This window comes from Phacochoerus africanus, chromosome 13 (assembly GCF_016906955.1).
Source record: "Phacochoerus africanus isolate WHEZ1 chromosome 13, ROS_Pafr_v1, whole genome shotgun sequence".
In the NCBI taxonomy this organism is placed as follows: domain Eukaryota; kingdom Metazoa; phylum Chordata; class Mammalia; order Artiodactyla; family Suidae; genus Phacochoerus; species Phacochoerus africanus.
In genome coordinates, this window is record NC_062556.1 from 2,782,969 (window position 1) to 2,801,042 (window position 18,074).

General features: G+C 53.0%; 2 protein-coding genes across 2 annotated transcripts in view; both read right to left on the bottom strand.

Moving 5' to 3' along the window:
• MIPEP (mitochondrial intermediate peptidase) overlaps positions 1 to 2,961 on the bottom strand; it is a 112,994-nt gene extending 110,033 nt beyond the window's left edge. Inside the window, exon 1 of the mRNA XM_047755708.1 lies at positions 2,649 to 2,961. Within this exon, the coding sequence (XP_047611664.1) occupies positions 2,649 to 2,798 (150 nt within the window). The 5' untranslated portion in view covers positions 2,799 to 2,961. The remainder of the gene's footprint in view (positions 1 to 2,648) is intronic.
• A 1,824-nt stretch (positions 2,962 to 4,785) lies between these two features.
• On the bottom strand, positions 4,786 to 15,544 carry LOC125113343 (complement C1q and tumor necrosis factor-related protein 9). Its single transcript, XM_047755986.1, has 4 exons — positions 15,393 to 15,544; positions 9,654 to 9,840; positions 7,896 to 7,958; positions 4,786 to 5,818 (listed from the first exon to the last, which is right to left on the bottom strand). Exons 2-4 carry the CDS (start codon positions 9,817 to 9,819, stop codon positions 5,046 to 5,048), a joined length of 1,002 nt encoding a protein of 333 aa, XP_047611942.1. The 5' UTR covers positions 9,820 to 9,840; positions 15,393 to 15,544; the 3' UTR covers positions 4,786 to 5,045.
• Positions 15,545 to 18,074: the final 2,530 nt, after the last annotated feature.

The following is an 18,074-nucleotide window of genomic DNA, read 5'->3' on the forward strand; positions in this document are numbered from 1 at the left end:
GACATAAGACACGTTTAAAATGACATTTTACAGCGCCTGGCACACCGCACGCGCTTACTCGGTGTCAGTGTCACCACTGTCAGCCCTGTGACCCTGGGCGCCATCTCTCCTCCACGGCCTCGTTTTTCCACCAGGCACAGTGGGACGCCAGCACCCGCCTCACAGCCGGGACACAGGTCCTAGGGTCCCAGGTAAGTCCTCAGGACGACATCCCGCACTGCCTGAGGCCCAGGGCTCATCCCAAGCACTGCACAACCACGGGGCCGGCAAGGTGATTACTGAGCATGTAAGTGTTTTAAAAGACTTAATAAACACGTTAAACCAACTCTTGGGCTGAAACTGGCATCAGACTTTATCCTTTCCAGAAGCATTTCAGCATCCTGATAAAGACACAACGCACTCATCAGGTGGAAAGTACTACTTTCTTGTACTGGTTTAATCACACTTGTTGTAACCTTCAAGGAGATGGGAGAAAAAAAAAACACCAACACTTATAATGCAGCTACTGCATGCCCAGAAGGGTCCTGGGTACTTTCTTTGGCTCTCATGTTTAAACCACAGAATCCTAGAGCACAAAGGATCATTCTCCTCTTACAGGCAAGGAAACACACTTTGACATAGAGGTTTAAAAAACGTATGTATGTGCGGCCACCAGCCAACAGAGAGCAAGAACTTGAACTGCTCCAGGCACCGCTGGGCCCACGTCGGCTCCACCCGCTAATTATCTTTGGACTCCGTTTATCTTTGGACTGCAATTTATCTTTGCAAGTCTTCTCCGGGGACAAGGCACCTCCTAGAGGCAGGAACCCTGCTCTTTGTCATTCTAACAGTACCCAACACAGGCGGGACTCACAAATGAAACAAATTAATGCGCCAGATGCTTAGCTGTGTACAGCTCACCGTGTCCACTGCGTAAATAACAGGTACAACGCTCAGGCCCGACCCTGCCCACTACTTGTGCAAAAAGGGGTGCATGGAGTTGTTAACTTCTTTTCAAAAGAAGCTGGAGAAAACAAAGACAGCTGGGGACAGCGCAGAATCGGTACCCAAAACAGATTTGACCTCTACACGGAATCAACTGTGATTCAAGCACGGGCTATTTATGTTCACTCCGCAGAACAACTCCCCACATCCTCTTGGGAATTTTAAATCTCAGCCTGCAGTTACAGTATGCTAAAAAACAACTACATAAGCCTTTGGGTTTCTTTTTTTAATCAAAAACAATTTTACACATCTGAAAATCCGGTATCAGTACCTAAAGTCATGATGTATGGGAGAAAAAAATCAATAAAGATAAAACTAGTTCTATTTTATCCACCAACAACCAAGCTTAACCTTCCTTTTTGCTCAGTAACTATAGGCAGCTTTCTTTCTCACACCATTTTTGTCAATATCAACACTGACCCCCCCCACGGAAGTAGGGTAGCAAATTTCATTCAGAAATTATTATTATTATGTATATAATTATTATATCACTCAGAAATTATTTCATTATTTCATTCAGAAATTATTATCATTTTATTTATTTATATATTTCTTTATTTGCTTTTTAGGGCCACACCTGTGGCATATGGACGTTCCCAGGCTAGAGGTTGAATCGGACCCGCAGCTGCCAGCCTACGCCACAGTCACAGCAGCAACAGATCTGAGCCGTGTCTATGGCCTACACCACAGCTCACAGCAATGCTGGATCCTTAACCCACTGAGCTAGGGCCAGGGATCGAACCCGCAACCTCATGGATCTTAGTCAGGTTCTTTAACCACTGAGCCACAAAGGGAACTCCCAGAAATAATTTTTAAAGAGACAAATAAATGTGGGGATTAAATAAAAGCTCACATTATTAAGCTCACAATAATCATATTCCAGACTCATCTGTTCAAAAACAGGACAGCAGGAACAATAAAGAAACAAAGACCCCCAAAAAAGTAACAACATAAAGTACACAAAGTCGACAAGTACAAAGTCGAACAGGCATCAGCTAAGTCCCTTTCAAGCTTGCCTTCCTTCCACCATTCATCCATTCATCCATTCCTGAGCGCCTACTGAATGCCAGACGCCCCGCGGGGCCTGGGGATGGATGCACAACCAGAAACACGGGAACTCGGTGACTTCCTGCGGGAGAAATGAACCTGCACCGCCTCAGAGGACAGCAGACCCCTCCAGTTTCGTGTTTTAATAGAAAGAGCCCAAAACTTTGAAAAACATTAAAGACAGCGTTTCGAGCATCAAGGGAAGGAGTAATTACACAAGCGGGTCCTTGCAAAAAAGACACTCGAGGCCGCAGGTGAGCTCACTTGGCGGCCCCGGCCTCACCTGAACTGTTCGTGCTGCGGGGGTGGGAGTGGGGGCAGGTGTGGAGGGGGAGGAAGGAGAGTGGGGGCACGTGCGGAGGGGGAGGAAGGGGAGTGGGGGTGAGAAGAATGGGGGGTTAGGCGGGGGGGGGGGCGGGAGGGAAGCGCTCAGGGCTGGGACGTGGGGACTCGCAGGGCTGGTGCTTTACCCTCCCCGCCCCCTGGCACCAGCCCCTCGGAAGAAGGACCGGCAAGGTGACCCCGGGGCAAACGACACCTCCCTCCCGTGCGAGACGGGCTTGCCGCCCGGCCCCCCAAACCCCGACGACCCAGCTGGGACCCTGCGGGCCACTCACCTGGCGCTCGCCGAACAGGTCCAGGCGGCGGCCCTGGGGCCGGACATTAAAGGCGGCGCCCACCGGGGACCAGCTGGTGCTGACCTGCCGGGCCCCGAGCCGGGCCCGGAGGCCGCCCAGACGTCGTGCGCACAGCATCGCGCCCCGCATCTCCCGAGCGCCGCGAGGCTGGGGGAACCCTAACCCCGCAGCCTGGTCGCTCAGCCCCGGGGGAACGCGTGTAGCGTTTCCACGGCAGCGGTCCGCGCGCCACGTGACCTCGCGCTTCCCAGGAAGGGCGAGAGGCAGCGAAACTAGAGCACCTCGGCGTCCCCAGGGCCAGAGCGTCGGCCCCGCCTTCCCGGCTGCCGCCTCTAGCGCCCCCGCGTGCCTGGAGGAGGAACCGCAGGGTCGCCACACCCGCCCCGGTGAAACTTGCCCGGAACGCACGTGGGTGGCCGGCGGGCCAGGCGCTCCCCCCGACCTGTGGCGTAGACGCGCCGCCCTGGTCTGTCTCCTTTCCTGGGGGGTGCGGGTCACGTGCCCCGCGTTTGCACATCCGAGCTCTGCAAGCAGAGCTGTCCATGGACTTTCATCCATTGCCTGTAAACTCGCGAGGATCGATAGTACAACCGACAAAGCAGTGTCAGGTGCGAGGGGCTGGGGCATCCTACCGATGTCCAGTCACCTAAGCAGGGAGACCTGGGGCGGGAGGCTGTGGAGGAGAGAGTGGCGCATGGGGGACTGGACCAGCGGCCGGAGACACCCTCTCGGGCAGGGACGAAGCAGTGCAGGGATCAGAGCATCACCAGGACGGCCCTTGAGGGTGACCCTGGAAGGACCAGGAGGCTGGGGTGAGCTGGCGGGGAGCCTGCCCTGCAGCCTCGCTTCAGCTTCCTGTGAGAACCAGACACCCGGATGGAGTCCATCAGCGCCCAGGGCAGGCAGGCTGCGCGGAAGGATGGTCCAGGTGCCTCGGACCCCGACGTTTGACGTGTGCGGAGGACCAGCACCTGAGGGAACGTTGTACCTCATCTGAATGTTTGGCTTGGGAGCCACTACGCTCCTGTTAACACCTGTCGGGTGTGAGCAGCCTGGGAACCTTCTCTGAAGTTCCAGAGAGCCAGGAGGGAGGGCCAGGTGGTCTGGGCTTCCAACCCACCCTTTGCATCGTCTCCACAACACTCCGGTGTTAAATGGAGTTTGTTTTCAGTTGAGCCTGGTCGGGAGAAAAAGCCCCGGTGATAATAGTGACAAAGAAACTTTAGTTACAGGAAGTGCCGTGAGGCTCCTACACAGTTCTCCACAGCATAACTAGAAGGTCTGTATTTTTTGTGTGTACACGTGAGAAGTGATTTCATTTTCCACTGGTGTTTTTCAATCAGATTTTAGGGAGTTCCCGTCGTGGCTCAGGGGTAAACGAACCCGACTAGCATCCATGAGGATGAAGGTTCCGTCCCTGGCCTCGCTCAGTGGGTTAAGGAAGCCTTGTATTTTGGCTAAGCGGACAAGAAGCTGTGAAAAAAAAAACCAAGTCAGATAGAATTTGCCCTGCTGGGTTTGAGCAGATTGGGACGGGTTCCTTTCTTGTCCTCTTTCTACCTCTGGGGTTGGAAACGTCCATCTGTATCCGTCCCACCCTTGTGTTCTGGAAGCGCCAGCTTTTTGTCTGGTTTCGCAGGGTCACAGATGAAGGAGAATTTTGTCCCAGGACGATGCACACAATAGGTCTCACCTATAACTGACTTAAATGATTTAGATGATGAGAATTGGGGACTTTTGAGTTGATATTTATTTATTTATTTATCTTCTCAGGGCCTCATCCGAGGCCCATGAAAGTTCCCAGGCTAGGGATCAAAGCAGAGCTGCAACTGCCAGGAGTTCCCATTGTGGCTCAGCCGAAACGATCCCCATTAGTAGCTATGAGGATGCAGGTTCAATTCCCTGGCCTTGCTTTCGTGGAATAAGGATCACACGTTGCTGTGAGCTGTGCTGTTAGTCGCAGGTACGGCTCGGATCCTGTGTGCCGCAGCTCCAGTTCACCTGCTAGCCTGGAAACTTCTAAAGGCCACACCTGTGGCCCTAAAAAAACAGCTCATGACCACACCAGATGCTTAACCCACTGCACGAGGCCAGGGATCGAACCTGCATTCTCATGGATCCTAGTCGGGTTCTTAACCCCCGGAGCCACAACAGGAACTCCCAGGGCAAGTATTTTTACATGTACTCTTGCAATGACAGGAAAGACCTACAGAATCAGCTCGGGAAATAACCTGCCTATCTTTCGCCTTTTTTACGGGTTTGACGGCGATGGTTTCATTCATCCGTGAGATCATCAAACAACATCTTCGCTGCGCCAATTCTGGGGCCACGGCGGCGGCAGATGCGCACAGGCGCCCGTCACCGTCACGGTCACGGTCACGAGCTGCTGAACAGGAGGAAGCCCGTGAACGTGGTGTCGTCGTCCTCATCCGCAAACAAGCCGTTGAACCGCTCCCCTCCCAGCACCTGCAGCCACACCTCGTCCCCCAGCTTCAGCGGCAGGACGATGCCACCCGACGCCTGGTCCTCGGAGCTCGTGTAACCGTCCTTGGTGTGCAGGATTTTGACCCCGTTTTTGACCAGCGCCACCTGGGCGTTCCTGGAGAAGACAGTGAGGTGGTAGGTGAAGAAGTAGACGCCGGCCACGTGGCAGGTGAATTTCCCGGTGGCCACGTCGTAGTGGTTGAACTCGTTGTACAGGATCCTGTCGAATCGGACGGGTACATCCGACGGGGGGAACTTGCTGAGCACCGTGAGCCCCACGGTGAAGGCGCTTTTGGGCAAGACCGGCGTCTCACCCATTCTCCCTTTTTCTCCGCGATCCCCTTTCCAGCCCCTCACTCCCCGGACGCCCGGCTCACCCTGGGGCCCCAGGGGTCCGGCATCTCCCCTGGGACCAGGCTTTCCAATGGGCCCCATGGGGTCCGGGGAGCCAGTTGGGCCCGAAGGTCCAGTGCTGCCCTTTGGCCCTTCCGGACCAATGGGACCCACGTCCCCCTTGTCCCCCTTCAGCCCTTGGGGGCCTGGCTCTCCGCTGAGGCCTTTCTCTCCTGGGGGGCCCACAAGTCCCTTGGGCCCATGTTTTCCTGGAGGTCCCCTGGAGCCCTGGTCGCCTTTGATGCCCTTGGCTTCGACGTGTCCATCGACCCCTAAGCAGGACAAGAGAGGACAGTAGCAGAGAGGAGCTGTGACACGTCGCCTGTGAGAGCAACTGTGGTTGTTCTGCTACTGAGCATGTGAGGGAGATACAGCAGCGTCAGGGCCCAGGTCCAGGACAAGCTCAGGGTCTGAAAGCTAATTTGCCCCTGAACTGAGCTCACACAAACCCACACATACACACACCTTTCGATTTGTGGACAGTAAATCAGCCGCGGGGCTCACACTAGAAATAACAGCTCTGGAGTTCCCGCCATGGCGCAGTGGGCTAAGAATCCCACTGCAGCAGCTCAGGTTGCTGCAGAGGCACAGGTCCCACTCCTGGCGAGCGCAGCGGGCTGAAGGACCTCACATTCAATCCCTGACTTCCATATGCCCTGGGTGCAGCCATAAAAAAAAGATAAAAAGAAATGACAGTCTTTTTGCTGCCTGAGTCTGACAGTGAGTGGTGCCCCCTCCTCTGCTTTGGAGGAGCAAAGAACACAAGCAGCGGGTGTACCAGGGCTGCTCCAGGGGCTGATGTGCAGCTCTGATGGGGTTTGGGGGCTTTTTTGGTCTTTTTAGGGCCTCACCCGTGTCATACGGAGGTTCCCAGGCTAGGGGTCCAATCAGAGCTACAGCGGCCGGCCTACACCACAGCCACAGCAACACAGGATCCAAGCCACATGTTTGACCTACACCACAGCTCACGGCAATGCTGGATCCTCAACCCCCTGAGCGAGACCAGGGATTAAACCTGCATCATCACGGATGCTAGTCAGATTCATTTCTACTCAGCCAGGACGGGAACTCCAGCCCTGATGCTTTCACACCCACACACCTGCCGCCCAGAGGCTCCTCGTCCAAGTGACCACAGACTCGCCCTGGGCTGCCGCTCACTGCTCAGTACATCTGCCAACCTGTCTGCTGTGCCAGGTGCATCGGGCTGTAGTGGTCCTGCTGTCCCCCAGCCCCTCCTCCTCCTCCTCCTCACACCCCAACTGGGCAGCGGTGGTTACAAGCACACGCTCTGGAAGTAGACACCCTGTCTCCACCACTCGTGCACAAGCCGATTCCCCAGGATAGGAAGCAACTCCTTTAAGGACTGTTGTACTAAGTAAGGCAGCACCAGCACGAGGGAACATCATGCGTTTGGGACCACCGCCTCCCTCCCCATCAGTGACAACTGTCAGCATCCTCTCCACCTCCAGGGCCTGGCTCAGGTGCCACCCTCTCCTGCAGGGCTGCCCAGGGCACTAAGTCAGAATCCAGTGCCCCTGAATCAGGCTTCCGCAAACCATGGCCCGTGGGCCACATCCACCCTCTGCCTGTCTTTGTATCCCTGCAAACTAAGAATGGTTTCCCTTTTTTTTTTTTTTTTTTGCCAAGCCCATGGCACATGGACGTTCCTGGGCCAGGGATGGAATCCAAGCCACTGCTGTGACCTACACCACAGCTGCAGCAACACCAGATCCTTTAACTCACTGAGCAGGGCCAGTGACAGAACCCACACCTTCTCATTGGCCCGAGCCACTGCAGTCAGAGTCTTAACCTCGTGTGCCACAGCAGAAACTCCCTGGTTTACATTTGAAAATGGTCACAAATAATGTTCCGAGCTACATGACAATCATGCAAAATTCAGGTCCCACCGGACCATAGCCCCAGTTACTGAGGCATCATTTACACTGCTCTTCTCCACGATGGCAGAGCTGAGGAATTGTGGTGGAGACCTGGTGGTCCATAAAGCTGAAAATATTTACTATCTGGCTCTTTATGGAAAGTTCCCCCTCTCTGCACTGAATCCCGAGCTGCTGGAGAGAACTGGGTGGCCGTTATCAGTGGATCATCCTCAGAGCCTCATAAGGGACTTGTCTTCGTAGACACTTAAATTCTTTTGGGGGGGGTGGGAGGGCTGCAGCTATGGCATGCAGAAGTTCCCAGGCCAGGCTTCAAACCTGTGCCACATCAGCGACCTGCACCAAAGCAGGTCCTTAACCCACTGAGCCACCAGGGAGCTCCAACACTTAAGTTCTCATTATATCCCTGCCAGCTGAGGACAAGGGCACAGCCAAATGGAAAGCCACCTCTGACCTGGTTCTCCTTTCTCTCCCATCATCCCGTCCTTCCCTGGACCACCGGGACGTCCTGGTTCACCTGGTGGAAAATGAGAAAACAGGCAGGAGTTAAAATTCTGGTTCAGAGGAGAAGGTCTGCCCGCCTCCTATGAAAGCAGATGTGGGATGGAAGGGAGGGTTCTGGAAGGATCTCTGTGGTGCCTTAGAGTGCTGTGCAGGCCCATTGGGGCATCAGGCCATGAGGTTTTGCTGACCACGTAGGAGTCCTGATGCTCAGAACAGGCTCCTGGAGCACCAGTGTCCTGTGTCACGTCCACGCGCCTGTGTTTGTAAGCTGTGTACGGGTAAGCTTCTAAAAACGTGTTCATTGTAAAACAGACATACAAATACATTTGAAAACAGTAAGACAAAAACGAAGTTAATTTTTAGTGTGAGAAATGTGATTGGGTATCCTCAGAAATACATATATTTTATATACGTATATGTGTGTGTATTTATACATGCTACATATATCACATACACGCCTTAAGGAAGCGAGTAAAACTGGAAAGACTGGATACCCTGAAAGAAGGCGAGCGATTCATCAGGAGAGAAGTAGGACATTTGGAGTCGAATGTGGGAGCATCGTCTTATGTATTTCTCCTCCCCCCACCCCACATCCATTTCTCTATCATCTGTCTTCTTTGCCTGCGTACCATGATTAAAATTTTTAAAGTTAAAGTCTCCCAAACTCGGAAAGGGAACACCCCCCCCACACGGGCCCCGTGAGAGAGGAGGCGCGCCAGAGGGGCGCTGTGACTGGGCCTGCCCACGCCCCTGCAGAAAGGCTGCCTTGGACTCAGGCAAAGGGGGCTCAGATTTTTAGAGAAAGAGAGGCTGTGAGCCAGGAGTTTGAGTCACAGGGACAGATGCGTGACTTTGAACCAGGAAAGTGTTAAGGGTCAATTGGCGAGGCAGCCTGGCTGCTGCACAGGCGCAGAGAGCCCCAGGGCGGGTGGTACCCGCCCCCTCCGCTGGCAGGGACGGAGCCCGGGGGTTGCGGGCAGCTCCAAGAGTCCTGCAGCAGGAGGCCTACAAAGAGCCCCTGGGGAGAAAGGCTGGAACCTTTCTTTTGTGCTCAGAGGGCAGAGGGCTGGATGCTAACAGCATCGTCTCAGTGGTGCTTCCTGCGCCTCCTCTCCCCGCCCAGCCGCGGGGGTCAGAGGTGGTCCCCACGGTGAGGAGGGGAGTGGGCGTGAGAGGGGAGGGATCACGAAGACAGAGGGTGTTGTGTGTGTGCATGCACACACAGACATAATGCATGTACACACATGCACACCTGTGGTCCTACCAGGATGGCAGGGGGTGGATTTCATTAAGACGGAGAGTTTGCTGTTCGCCGGGCTAGCCTTTCCCTCTCCAGGAGGAGAGTGCCTGATGCCCCAAAGTGCCCCTGGTGACCCTCTGCTCCATCCAGCCAGGGCAGGTAATCTGCTAGACCACAAACGCCACGAGCAGGGGATGCCACAAATGCCCAGAAGGCCCACTGAATGGGAAAGCCCATGAGGATGCGGTCCTGACAGCTCGTGCTGCCCTGTATCCCGCACCCAGCCCCATCTGGCTGGAACAGGCTGTCCGTAAGTGTTTCCTAGGGGATGGGTGGATGGATGGATGGATGGGTGGGGAAGGATGGAGAAGGGTGAGCCAGTAGGCGCTGAGCACACAGGTGATGAAGGAAGGTGCTAAAAGGAAGAGAGTGAGCAGAAGGGCAGCTGCAGGCATAGGCACCAGGTACCTGCATCCCCCTTGTCGCCCTTCGTGCCGTCTCGTCCATCTCTTCCAGGCAATCCATTGTGACCAGGGGTCCCAGGGACGCCGGGGTGGCCCTGTCTGCAGGTGTCCTGTGAGCTCACCGTCCCTGCACAGACTCCAGAGACGAGCAGGAGGCACCAGATCCTCATGGCTCAGATGACGGAGCTGGGCTGAAAGAGGGGAACAGACCAAAGGGAGAAACGTTCATCACTGGGGCCACAGACACGGCCTCGGCCCCCTTTGCAGTGGCCAAACTCAGAACGGCCAGAGCGCATCAGGGTGGGAGCTGGCAGCAGACCAAGCTGCTCACCATCGAAGGGCATTGTCCTAGGAAGCACTCATGAAGTTGGGGCAGCTCCTGATGGAGAGCCGTCTAGGAGAGAGCCCAGTGCCGCATCAGGAACCCGCCTGGCCACCTCGCTTTGGGCAAAGCACTTTTTGGAGGCAGAGAAGAGATTAATGCTTATCTCCCAGGGGTGCTGTAAAAACATCAAAAGGTTTTTAGGGCTGCAGCCGAAGCACATGGAGGTTCCCAGGCTAGGGGTCTACACCACAGCCACAGCAACGCGGGATCCAAGTCGCATCTATGACCTACACCACAGCTCACGGCAACGCCGGAGGCTTAACTCACTGAGCAAGACCAGGGATTGAACCTGAGTCCTCATGGATACTCATTGGGTTTGTAATCCACTGGGCCACAACGGGAACTCCTATACAAAACAAATTTGATCACATGGTGCACAAAAGCACATTTTAAATAGTAAATCAAACAGAGAATTAGCATTTGATCCAGCAATCCCTCCCCTGAAGATACATGCCAAAGAATTAAAAGCGGGGACTCCCACAGATGTTTCTACACCCACGTTCACAGCGGTGTTATCCACAGTCCCCAAAAGGGGGGAGACAACCCATGTGTCTATTGACACATGAATAGGTCCATCCATACAATGGTCGTGGTTCAGCCTTAAAAAGGAGGAAAACTCTGAGAGTTCCCTGGTGGCTCAGTAGGGTAAGGACCAGGCATTGTCATTTCCATGTTTCCGATTACTGCCGTGGTGTGGATTTGATTCTGGGCCTGGGAATTTCTGCATGCTAGAGGGGTTGGCCCCCACCCCCCAAAAAAAGGAAGGAAATTTTGACACAGGCTGCATCATGGGTGAACTTGAAAACACTGTGCTATGTGAACTTAGCCAGTCACGAAAGGACAAATAGTGTATAATTCCACTTATACGAGGTACCCGAGGAGGCAAATTCACAGACAGAAAGTAGAAAGGTTGCTTCCAGACCACTGCAAAAACGTAAATATCACAAAAAATCAAGTCACAAATTTCTTGGTTTCCAGTGCATATAAAAGTTGTATTTACACCATACATAAGATGTGCACAGCATTGCTTAAAAACAGCATACAGGACTTCCTGCTCTGGTGCAGTGGGTTAAAGATCCTACTGCAGAGGCGCAGGTTGCTGCAGAGGCGCAGGTTCGATCCCCAGCCTGGCGCAGTGGGTTAAATGATACGGTGCTGCCGCAGCTGCAGCCTAGATTTCAGGTGCACCTTAGATTCAGTCTCTGGCTCAGGGAACTTCTATATGCCACGGGGGTGGCCATTAAAAAATAAAAATAAAAACAGTGCATATGTTATTGCTAAAAAAGGCTCACCGTCACTTGAGGGGTGCCATCAAAGATCCCTGGTCACAGGTCACCATAAGCAATGCAATAGGGATGGACAAGTCTGGACTGTTGTGAGAATTGCCAAAATGGGACACAGAGACACGAGGTGGGCAAATGCGCCATGCAGGTGGCCACGCACCTTCCGTTTGTGACAAGATGCACTATCGGTGAAGCCCGCTTAAGCAATGTGTGTCCCTCTGCATGTCACCAAAAACTCCCTGTACATGCAGCCGAAGGAGCACGGTTGCTTTAAGAATGATGGGGTTATGGGAGATTTTTTTTTGGTTTTAAATGCCCTCTTACAGTATCTATAGGACTAGTTCTGTACATACATACATATATATATATATATATATATATATATATATATATTTTTTTTTTTTTTTTTTAAACCAGCTAGACTTCCATCCACAGGATGACACCGCCCCCTCACAGAAGCCGCTGTGCATCTCGGGGTCCCGTGTGATGTAAACCAAAGTATTTTGGGAAAAGGAAAGGCAGATGTTTCCCTCTGAAGTCACAAACTTACGCCCCTTGGGGAAGTGAGTTCGTTTTCCTCAAGCCAAATTCCGTACATAAGCCACATCTTCGGGCTCTGTTTAACCCAGAAGTGACTGGTTGGCAGTTAAACCTAAATTGCACAGACAGACCAGCCTCTGTAGGGGGCTAGATATTTCCTTTGTGATTTTTGAAAACGGGTGTTATAATGATCCCAGAAGAAAGAGAGAAAGAAAAAAAAAAAAAAAAGATCAGGAGCTCATAAAGGGATCAGATTGGGATAAACTCCGCTGTGCTCTCCAGCCAGAGAGGAGCCGAGATAAAAGCCAAGGCCCAGCCCTCTGCGATCCTTTGCTCTGGTTCTGGCAGACACGCCACACAGGCAGGGCCTGGCAGGTACACACTGGCAACAAACGGCTGTGATACAAGGAACATGCTTGGGAGTGTCTGCTATGGCTCAGCGGGTTAGGAACCCGACGCAGCGTCTGTGAGGATGTGGGTTTAATCCCTGGCCTCGCTCAGTGGGTTAGATCAGGTGTTGCCTCGAGCTACAGCGTAGGTCACAGATGAGGCTCTCATTCCACCCTGAGCACAGGAAATTCCATGTGCTGAAAGTGCAATAGTTTAAAAAAAAAAGAAGAAGAAGAAGAAAAGTAAAAAAGGAACACACTTAGCTCCCAAATGAGCAGAGAGTTGAGTTGTGGCATCATCTCGAAAGAAAAAAATTCTTAGAGACGGACGTGAGAATTTGCACAAGGAATAGAGTGGAAATTGTGTCCATGGCAGTTTCCAAGATAAAAGGTTTACATTTGTGTTTCTCTCAAAGCCTGAGGCTGGTGTCTCAAATTCGATGTTTAACTCCTATGTCTGGTGTTTCTCCAGAGCGCACAGACTAGGACCCCACCTGTCTCGGCTTTCCCTCCCCCTCCCTCTTCTCTGGACCCCCCCCCCCCCTCCACACTGCGCCTGGACGAGCCTCACTTCCAAGGCGCTAACCTGGGTTACAGCTTGTTGAGGACGGCGACTACATCTTCCCACTTATTTTCAGCACTGCACAGTGAAGTATTTGTTGAATGGTTACATGAATGAAGGAATGGATTTGATACTGGCTTAACTGCGAGCAAATCACCACCCGGGGAGGTGGCTGGGTATCGACTCACTGTTTCATCTGGGGATTTCTAGGAGTTCCCACTGTGGGCTCAGCTGTTAAAGAACCCGACTAGCATGCATGAAGACGCGGGTTCGATCCCTGGCCTCGCTCAGGGGGTTAAGGATCCAGCATTGCTGTGAGCTGTGGTGTAGGTCGCAGACTCGGTCCGGATCCTGCGTTGCTGTGGCTCTGGCGGAGGCTGGAGGATCTCAGTATCGAGCTCTGATTGGGCCCCTAGACTGAAACCTCCATATGTCGCAGGTGCAGCCCTAAAAAAAAAAAAAGACATGTGGGGGTTTCTAGTCTCTCCAACACCCCTTCTCGCCATCATCATTGTCACCCACGAGAACTGAAATTTTAGCTGGCAGGTGGATGCATGCAAAGCTCACTTTCCAGCCTCTCTCTCACCCTGTACTTGTGGGAATCTAGGTTACGGCCAGCAGGCGCTGAGTCAAGCGATAACCAGCAACTGGTGGACCATGACCCGGACGGGACGGATGGGCCCTTCCTGCGAGCCGCCCCGGGACCCTGGAAGGAGGGCATCCCTTTGCGGACAGAGCAAACCCTGGTCTCTCAGGACTTCTCGGGCCCAGTCTGCCCCCACCCCCCCAGCCTGTCTTTGACACGAGGGAGAAATAAGTCCCGCCAACCTGCCCAAGCCTGTTCTCGGGGCCGCTCACGCAGCTGAGCCTTGACGGGCGCCAGGCTTGTGCTGGCAAAGAGGAGGGCGCTCAGGCCAAGTGGGGAAGGTTTGACATCCCTGCTCCCTTAGCCCACAGTCGGCCTTGCTGGGGACGCGCGGGGTGTAACCCCTTCCAGGTGACAAGCGAGGCATGGCCTTAGATCTGTGCAATGGGTGTCAATGACCCAAGGACAGACACAGTCCCGCTCCACAGGGGGAGGGGAGCCGTGACCCTGGGAGCCGCTCAAGACAGGGAAGCAGCTGGACACAAAGGGACACAGGCTGCAAATGCCTTCAGAGCTACTGCTTTTTAGAGCCAAATAAAATAGGTTCTTGCTTTACTTCTTCTTTCTGGAATGTGTCTCCAGTGCTTGACCAATATTCTCCTTTATCACTGAATTTCTTTAGAAAAGGTCACTCCGTGCCTCCCCCCCCCCCATTAATTTTCTCCAAGGACGTGATGTTCCTAATTCATGGCCAAGGTCCAGGGTTTCCGCTTCGCAAGCTCCTTACCTCCCCAAATAGGAAGGCTTAATAAAGACCTGCCAGAACCCAGCTGAGCAATTTTTGCTAGATCTCCAAACTTCCAGCCTCTAGAGGTTGCATAAAATGCAAGGGCTGAGTGAACCGCAGCATCCTTCCCAGACACCACAGCCCGAGAATCTGAATCTAAATTGTCTTCATGCAACACATTGTCTTCCATGGGGTCCATACTCTGCACATATATTTCTTTTTCAACATATGTTGAACATACATGAAATATTTCCTATGTTTAAACTACACTGGGTAAGTCTGTACTGCCATGAACATAATAATGCACACATTACAATTTGTGCAAATTAATCCATGAGCTCCACCGGAAATCTCTCTAGAAAGGCCTACTGGGAGTTCCCACCATGGCACAGTGGGTTAAGAACCTGACTGCGGTGGCTCAGGTCAGGGCAGAGGGGTGGGTTTGATCTCCAGCTGGCGCAGTGGGTTGAGGAGCTGGCGTTGCCACAGCTGTGGCACAGGTCGCAGCTGTGGCTTGGATTCAATCCCTGGCCCAGGAACTTTCATGTGCTGTGGGTTTGGCCATTAAAAAAAAGAAAAGAGAACTAAAGAAAAAAAGAAAGGAAAGAAAGGGAAAGAGAGAAAGAAAGAAAGAAAGAGAGAGAGAGAGAGAGGGAGTTCGTGTCGTGGCGCAGTGGTTAACGAATCCGACTAGGAACCATGAGGTTGCGGGTTCGGTTCCTGCCCTCACTCAGTGGGTTAAGGATCCGGCGTTGCCGTGAGCTGTGGTGTAGGTTGCAGACGCGGCTCGGATCCCGCGTTGCTGTGGCTCTGGCGTAGGCTGGCAGCTACAGCTCCGATTAGACCCTTAGCCTGGGAACCTCCTTATGCCTCGGGAGCGGCCCAAGAAATAGCAAAAAGACAAAAAAAAAAAAAAAAAAAGAAAGGAAAAGAAAAGAAAAGAAAGGTCTAATTCTTAAGATTTCTTCTATGGTATCATCTCTCTCCCCAGCCAGTTTGCAGAGTTCTCGAAGAACTTGAAAATCTTTTTTATCTCCTGTCTGGTCTCTTCGTTAAGAGTGAATTTGGGAGCCAGCAGACTCCTTTCCTATCCCAAACCCTGTAGATATCTGCCTACTTTGCAAATAATTAAGCAGGATTATCACACGCCAGTAACATGAACCATTTTAGGACCCTGATGTCTTACAGTGAAGGTTTCCTAACACACTTACCAAATCCCAGGGCGGCGGGCGGCACCCAGGTGCTGTGCAAGCCAGGAATCAGGAGAAAACTAAAGAAAACCCCACCTTCCTGCCCTGCGAGTCCCTGTGGACACGGCTGCAAAACAGCAGGAAGGGGCGGGAGCAAACGAGCACAGAACCTCCTGGGAAATTTTTAGGGAGTTCCCGTTGAGGCTCAGTGGGTTAAGAACCTGACTAGGAGCCATGAGGATGCAGGTTTGATCCGTGGCCTCGCTCAGTGGGTTGGGAATCAGGTGGTGTGGTGAGCTGTGGTGTAGGTCGAAGACGGGGCTTGGATCTGGCGTGGCTGTGGCTGTGGTGTAGACGGGTAGCCGCAGCTCCAATTCGCCTCCTAGCCTGGGAACCTCCATATGCTGCAGGCACGGCCTTAAAAAGATACAGGAAAAAAAAAAGAATTTCAAGAAGACGTGTGACACTTGAGTCAGGGGTGTCTCCCAGCAACATTGCTTAGTTCAGCAAACTTAGCTTTCCCCCCCCCCCCGTTTTTAATGGAGAGAAGGGGAGGCAGCTTCTGGTGGGTCTGGAGGGAGGTGGTCGCAGGGCTGCTTCTTCCCTCGAAGTGATGTCTGCGCCTTTGCTTGGTCCCTGCGGCCAGTCAAGGACCCACAGGACCGAACTAAGACGACGCTGCCGGGCCTTGTTCAGATCATCAACCCTTGGAACTGACACCATTAACTGGAGCTCTCTGACTCGTGTGGTTCCTTTATTTCTTTTTAATTATTATTATTATTTTGTCTTTTTAGGGCCGCAGCATATGGAGGTTCCCAGGCTAGGAGTCCAATCGGAGCTACAGCTGCCGGCCTACGCCATGGCCCCAGAAATTTGGGATCCGACCTACACCACAGCTCACAGCAATGCCGGATCCTTAACGCACTGAGCGAGGCCAGGGATCGAACACGCGTCCTCATGGATACTAGTTGGGTTCGTGAACCACTGAGCCACGATGGGAACTCCCGCGTGGTTCCTTTAAATGTAGGCATTTTTGTGCCTAAGAGTTTAATGCCCAGTCTCCACATGCACACACACACATGCACACACATGCACACAGACATGGCACTAAGGAACACATGGTGAAACTATTATTTTCAATCCCATGTAATCACTGAATGGTACGTTTTCCCGTCAGTGTCTGTTAATGTTCATTTTCCAGCTTAAAAATAGCATCAGACCACTGTAAATCAATCATAATAAAGACATTTTTAAAAATGACAGAGTATTACAATTAGAATACGTAAGCCATGAGGTCTCGCTGTATAGCACAGGGAACTATATTCAATCACTTGTGACAGAACATGATAGAATATGGTGAAAAGAATGTATATGTGTGACGGGGTGACTTTACAGCAGAAATTGACAGAACATTGTAATTCAACTATAATAAAAATTTAGAAAAAATAAAAATGCAGAAACCAAAAAAAAAAAAATTAACATCAAGAGGACAAACGCACCCAATGCTGCTTCTTGAGAGGCCGGGTGGGAGTGGAGGGGAGAGTGGGGTGCAGGCAGGTCCCCCCTGAACAGAGGTCGCACCCCCCACACTGTGCCTCAGTTTCCCTCTCCAAGCAGCAGGCAGAATGGAGCCAGGGTCTCAGGTGGTGGCAGGGTCTCCCCAGGTCACGCAGACCCACCACCTCGTCTCTTGACCCCAGCCCCGCCTGCACACCTGCTGCGTCCTTCCAAGGGGCCCCAGGAACAATTCCTTCCTTCTGCATCTGCCCCCCCCCCTTCCGCTCCTCGGGCTGGGGTCCCAGGTGCATCCTCTGCCCAGCTGCCTGCTCTCTGCACAGCGCTCCCAGCTTAACCAGCCACAACTGGGCGCCTCCCCCATCTGCATCCTGGCCCTGAGCTTCCACCCCGGGGTCCAGACAGCCACAGACCCACCCTCCACGCCGCTCTTTCAGCAGCGCCCAGAGCCCCAGGGGAGAACCCTGCAGCCACTGTCTCCCCAACACCTGGTGACGACGGGGATTTGCGTCCTTGCTGAGCATCTGGACAGCGGCCTCCTCTCCGCCACTGCCTCTTCGGGGCTCTGCCTCCCCTCCCCCACCCCCAGTACCTCTGGGGGCGTTTTGTTTTGGTTTTGCCTCTGTGGGCTTTTGTTTTGGTCTTTTTAGGACTGAACCCGTAGCATAGGGAGGTTCCCAGATTAGGGGGCAAATCTGAGCTACAGCTGCCGGCCTACACCACAGCCACAGCAACGCAGGATCCGAGCCTAGTCTGCAACTTACACCATGGCTCACAGCAATGACAGACCCTTAACCCACTGAGCCAGGCCAGGGATGGAACCTGCATCCTCACGACGCTAGTTCTTAACCCAGAGAGCCACAATGGGAACTCCCTCCCCGCCTCTCGTTTTTATTTTATTTTTTTATTTTTTTTTCTTTTTTGCCTTTTTCTAGGGCCGCTTCCCACGGCATATGGAGGTTCCCAGGCTAGGGGTCTAATCGGAGCTGTAGCCTGCCTCTTGTTTTAAGTTGGCCCTTTCTCTGCTCCTGGACCAGCTCTTCCTGCCTGGGCTCTGCCCCGTGGATGGAGCCCAGCACCTGGTCCGGCCTGCAGCTCTGAGACGGACCTTCCAGCCCTTTGGTGTCTCAGCTCCCCTGCGTGTGGGTGTGGGCGGAGGCCCTTGGGCTCGTCCTTCTGCTTTTTCTC

Coding starts and splice junctions, on each gene's coding strand:
- LOC125113343 (XM_047755986.1), bottom strand. CDS start 9,819: ATGAGGATCTGGTGCCTCCTGCTCGTCTCTGGAGTCTGTGCAGGGACG. Junction 7,959..9,653: donor GGGCGACAAGGGGGATGCAG/GTACCTGGTGCC, acceptor ATTTTCCACCAG/GTGAACCAGGACGTCCCGGT. Junction 5,819..7,895: donor GGGAGAGAAAGGAGAACCAG/GTCAGAGGTGGC, acceptor TGTCCTGCTTAG/GGGTCGATGGACACGTCGAA.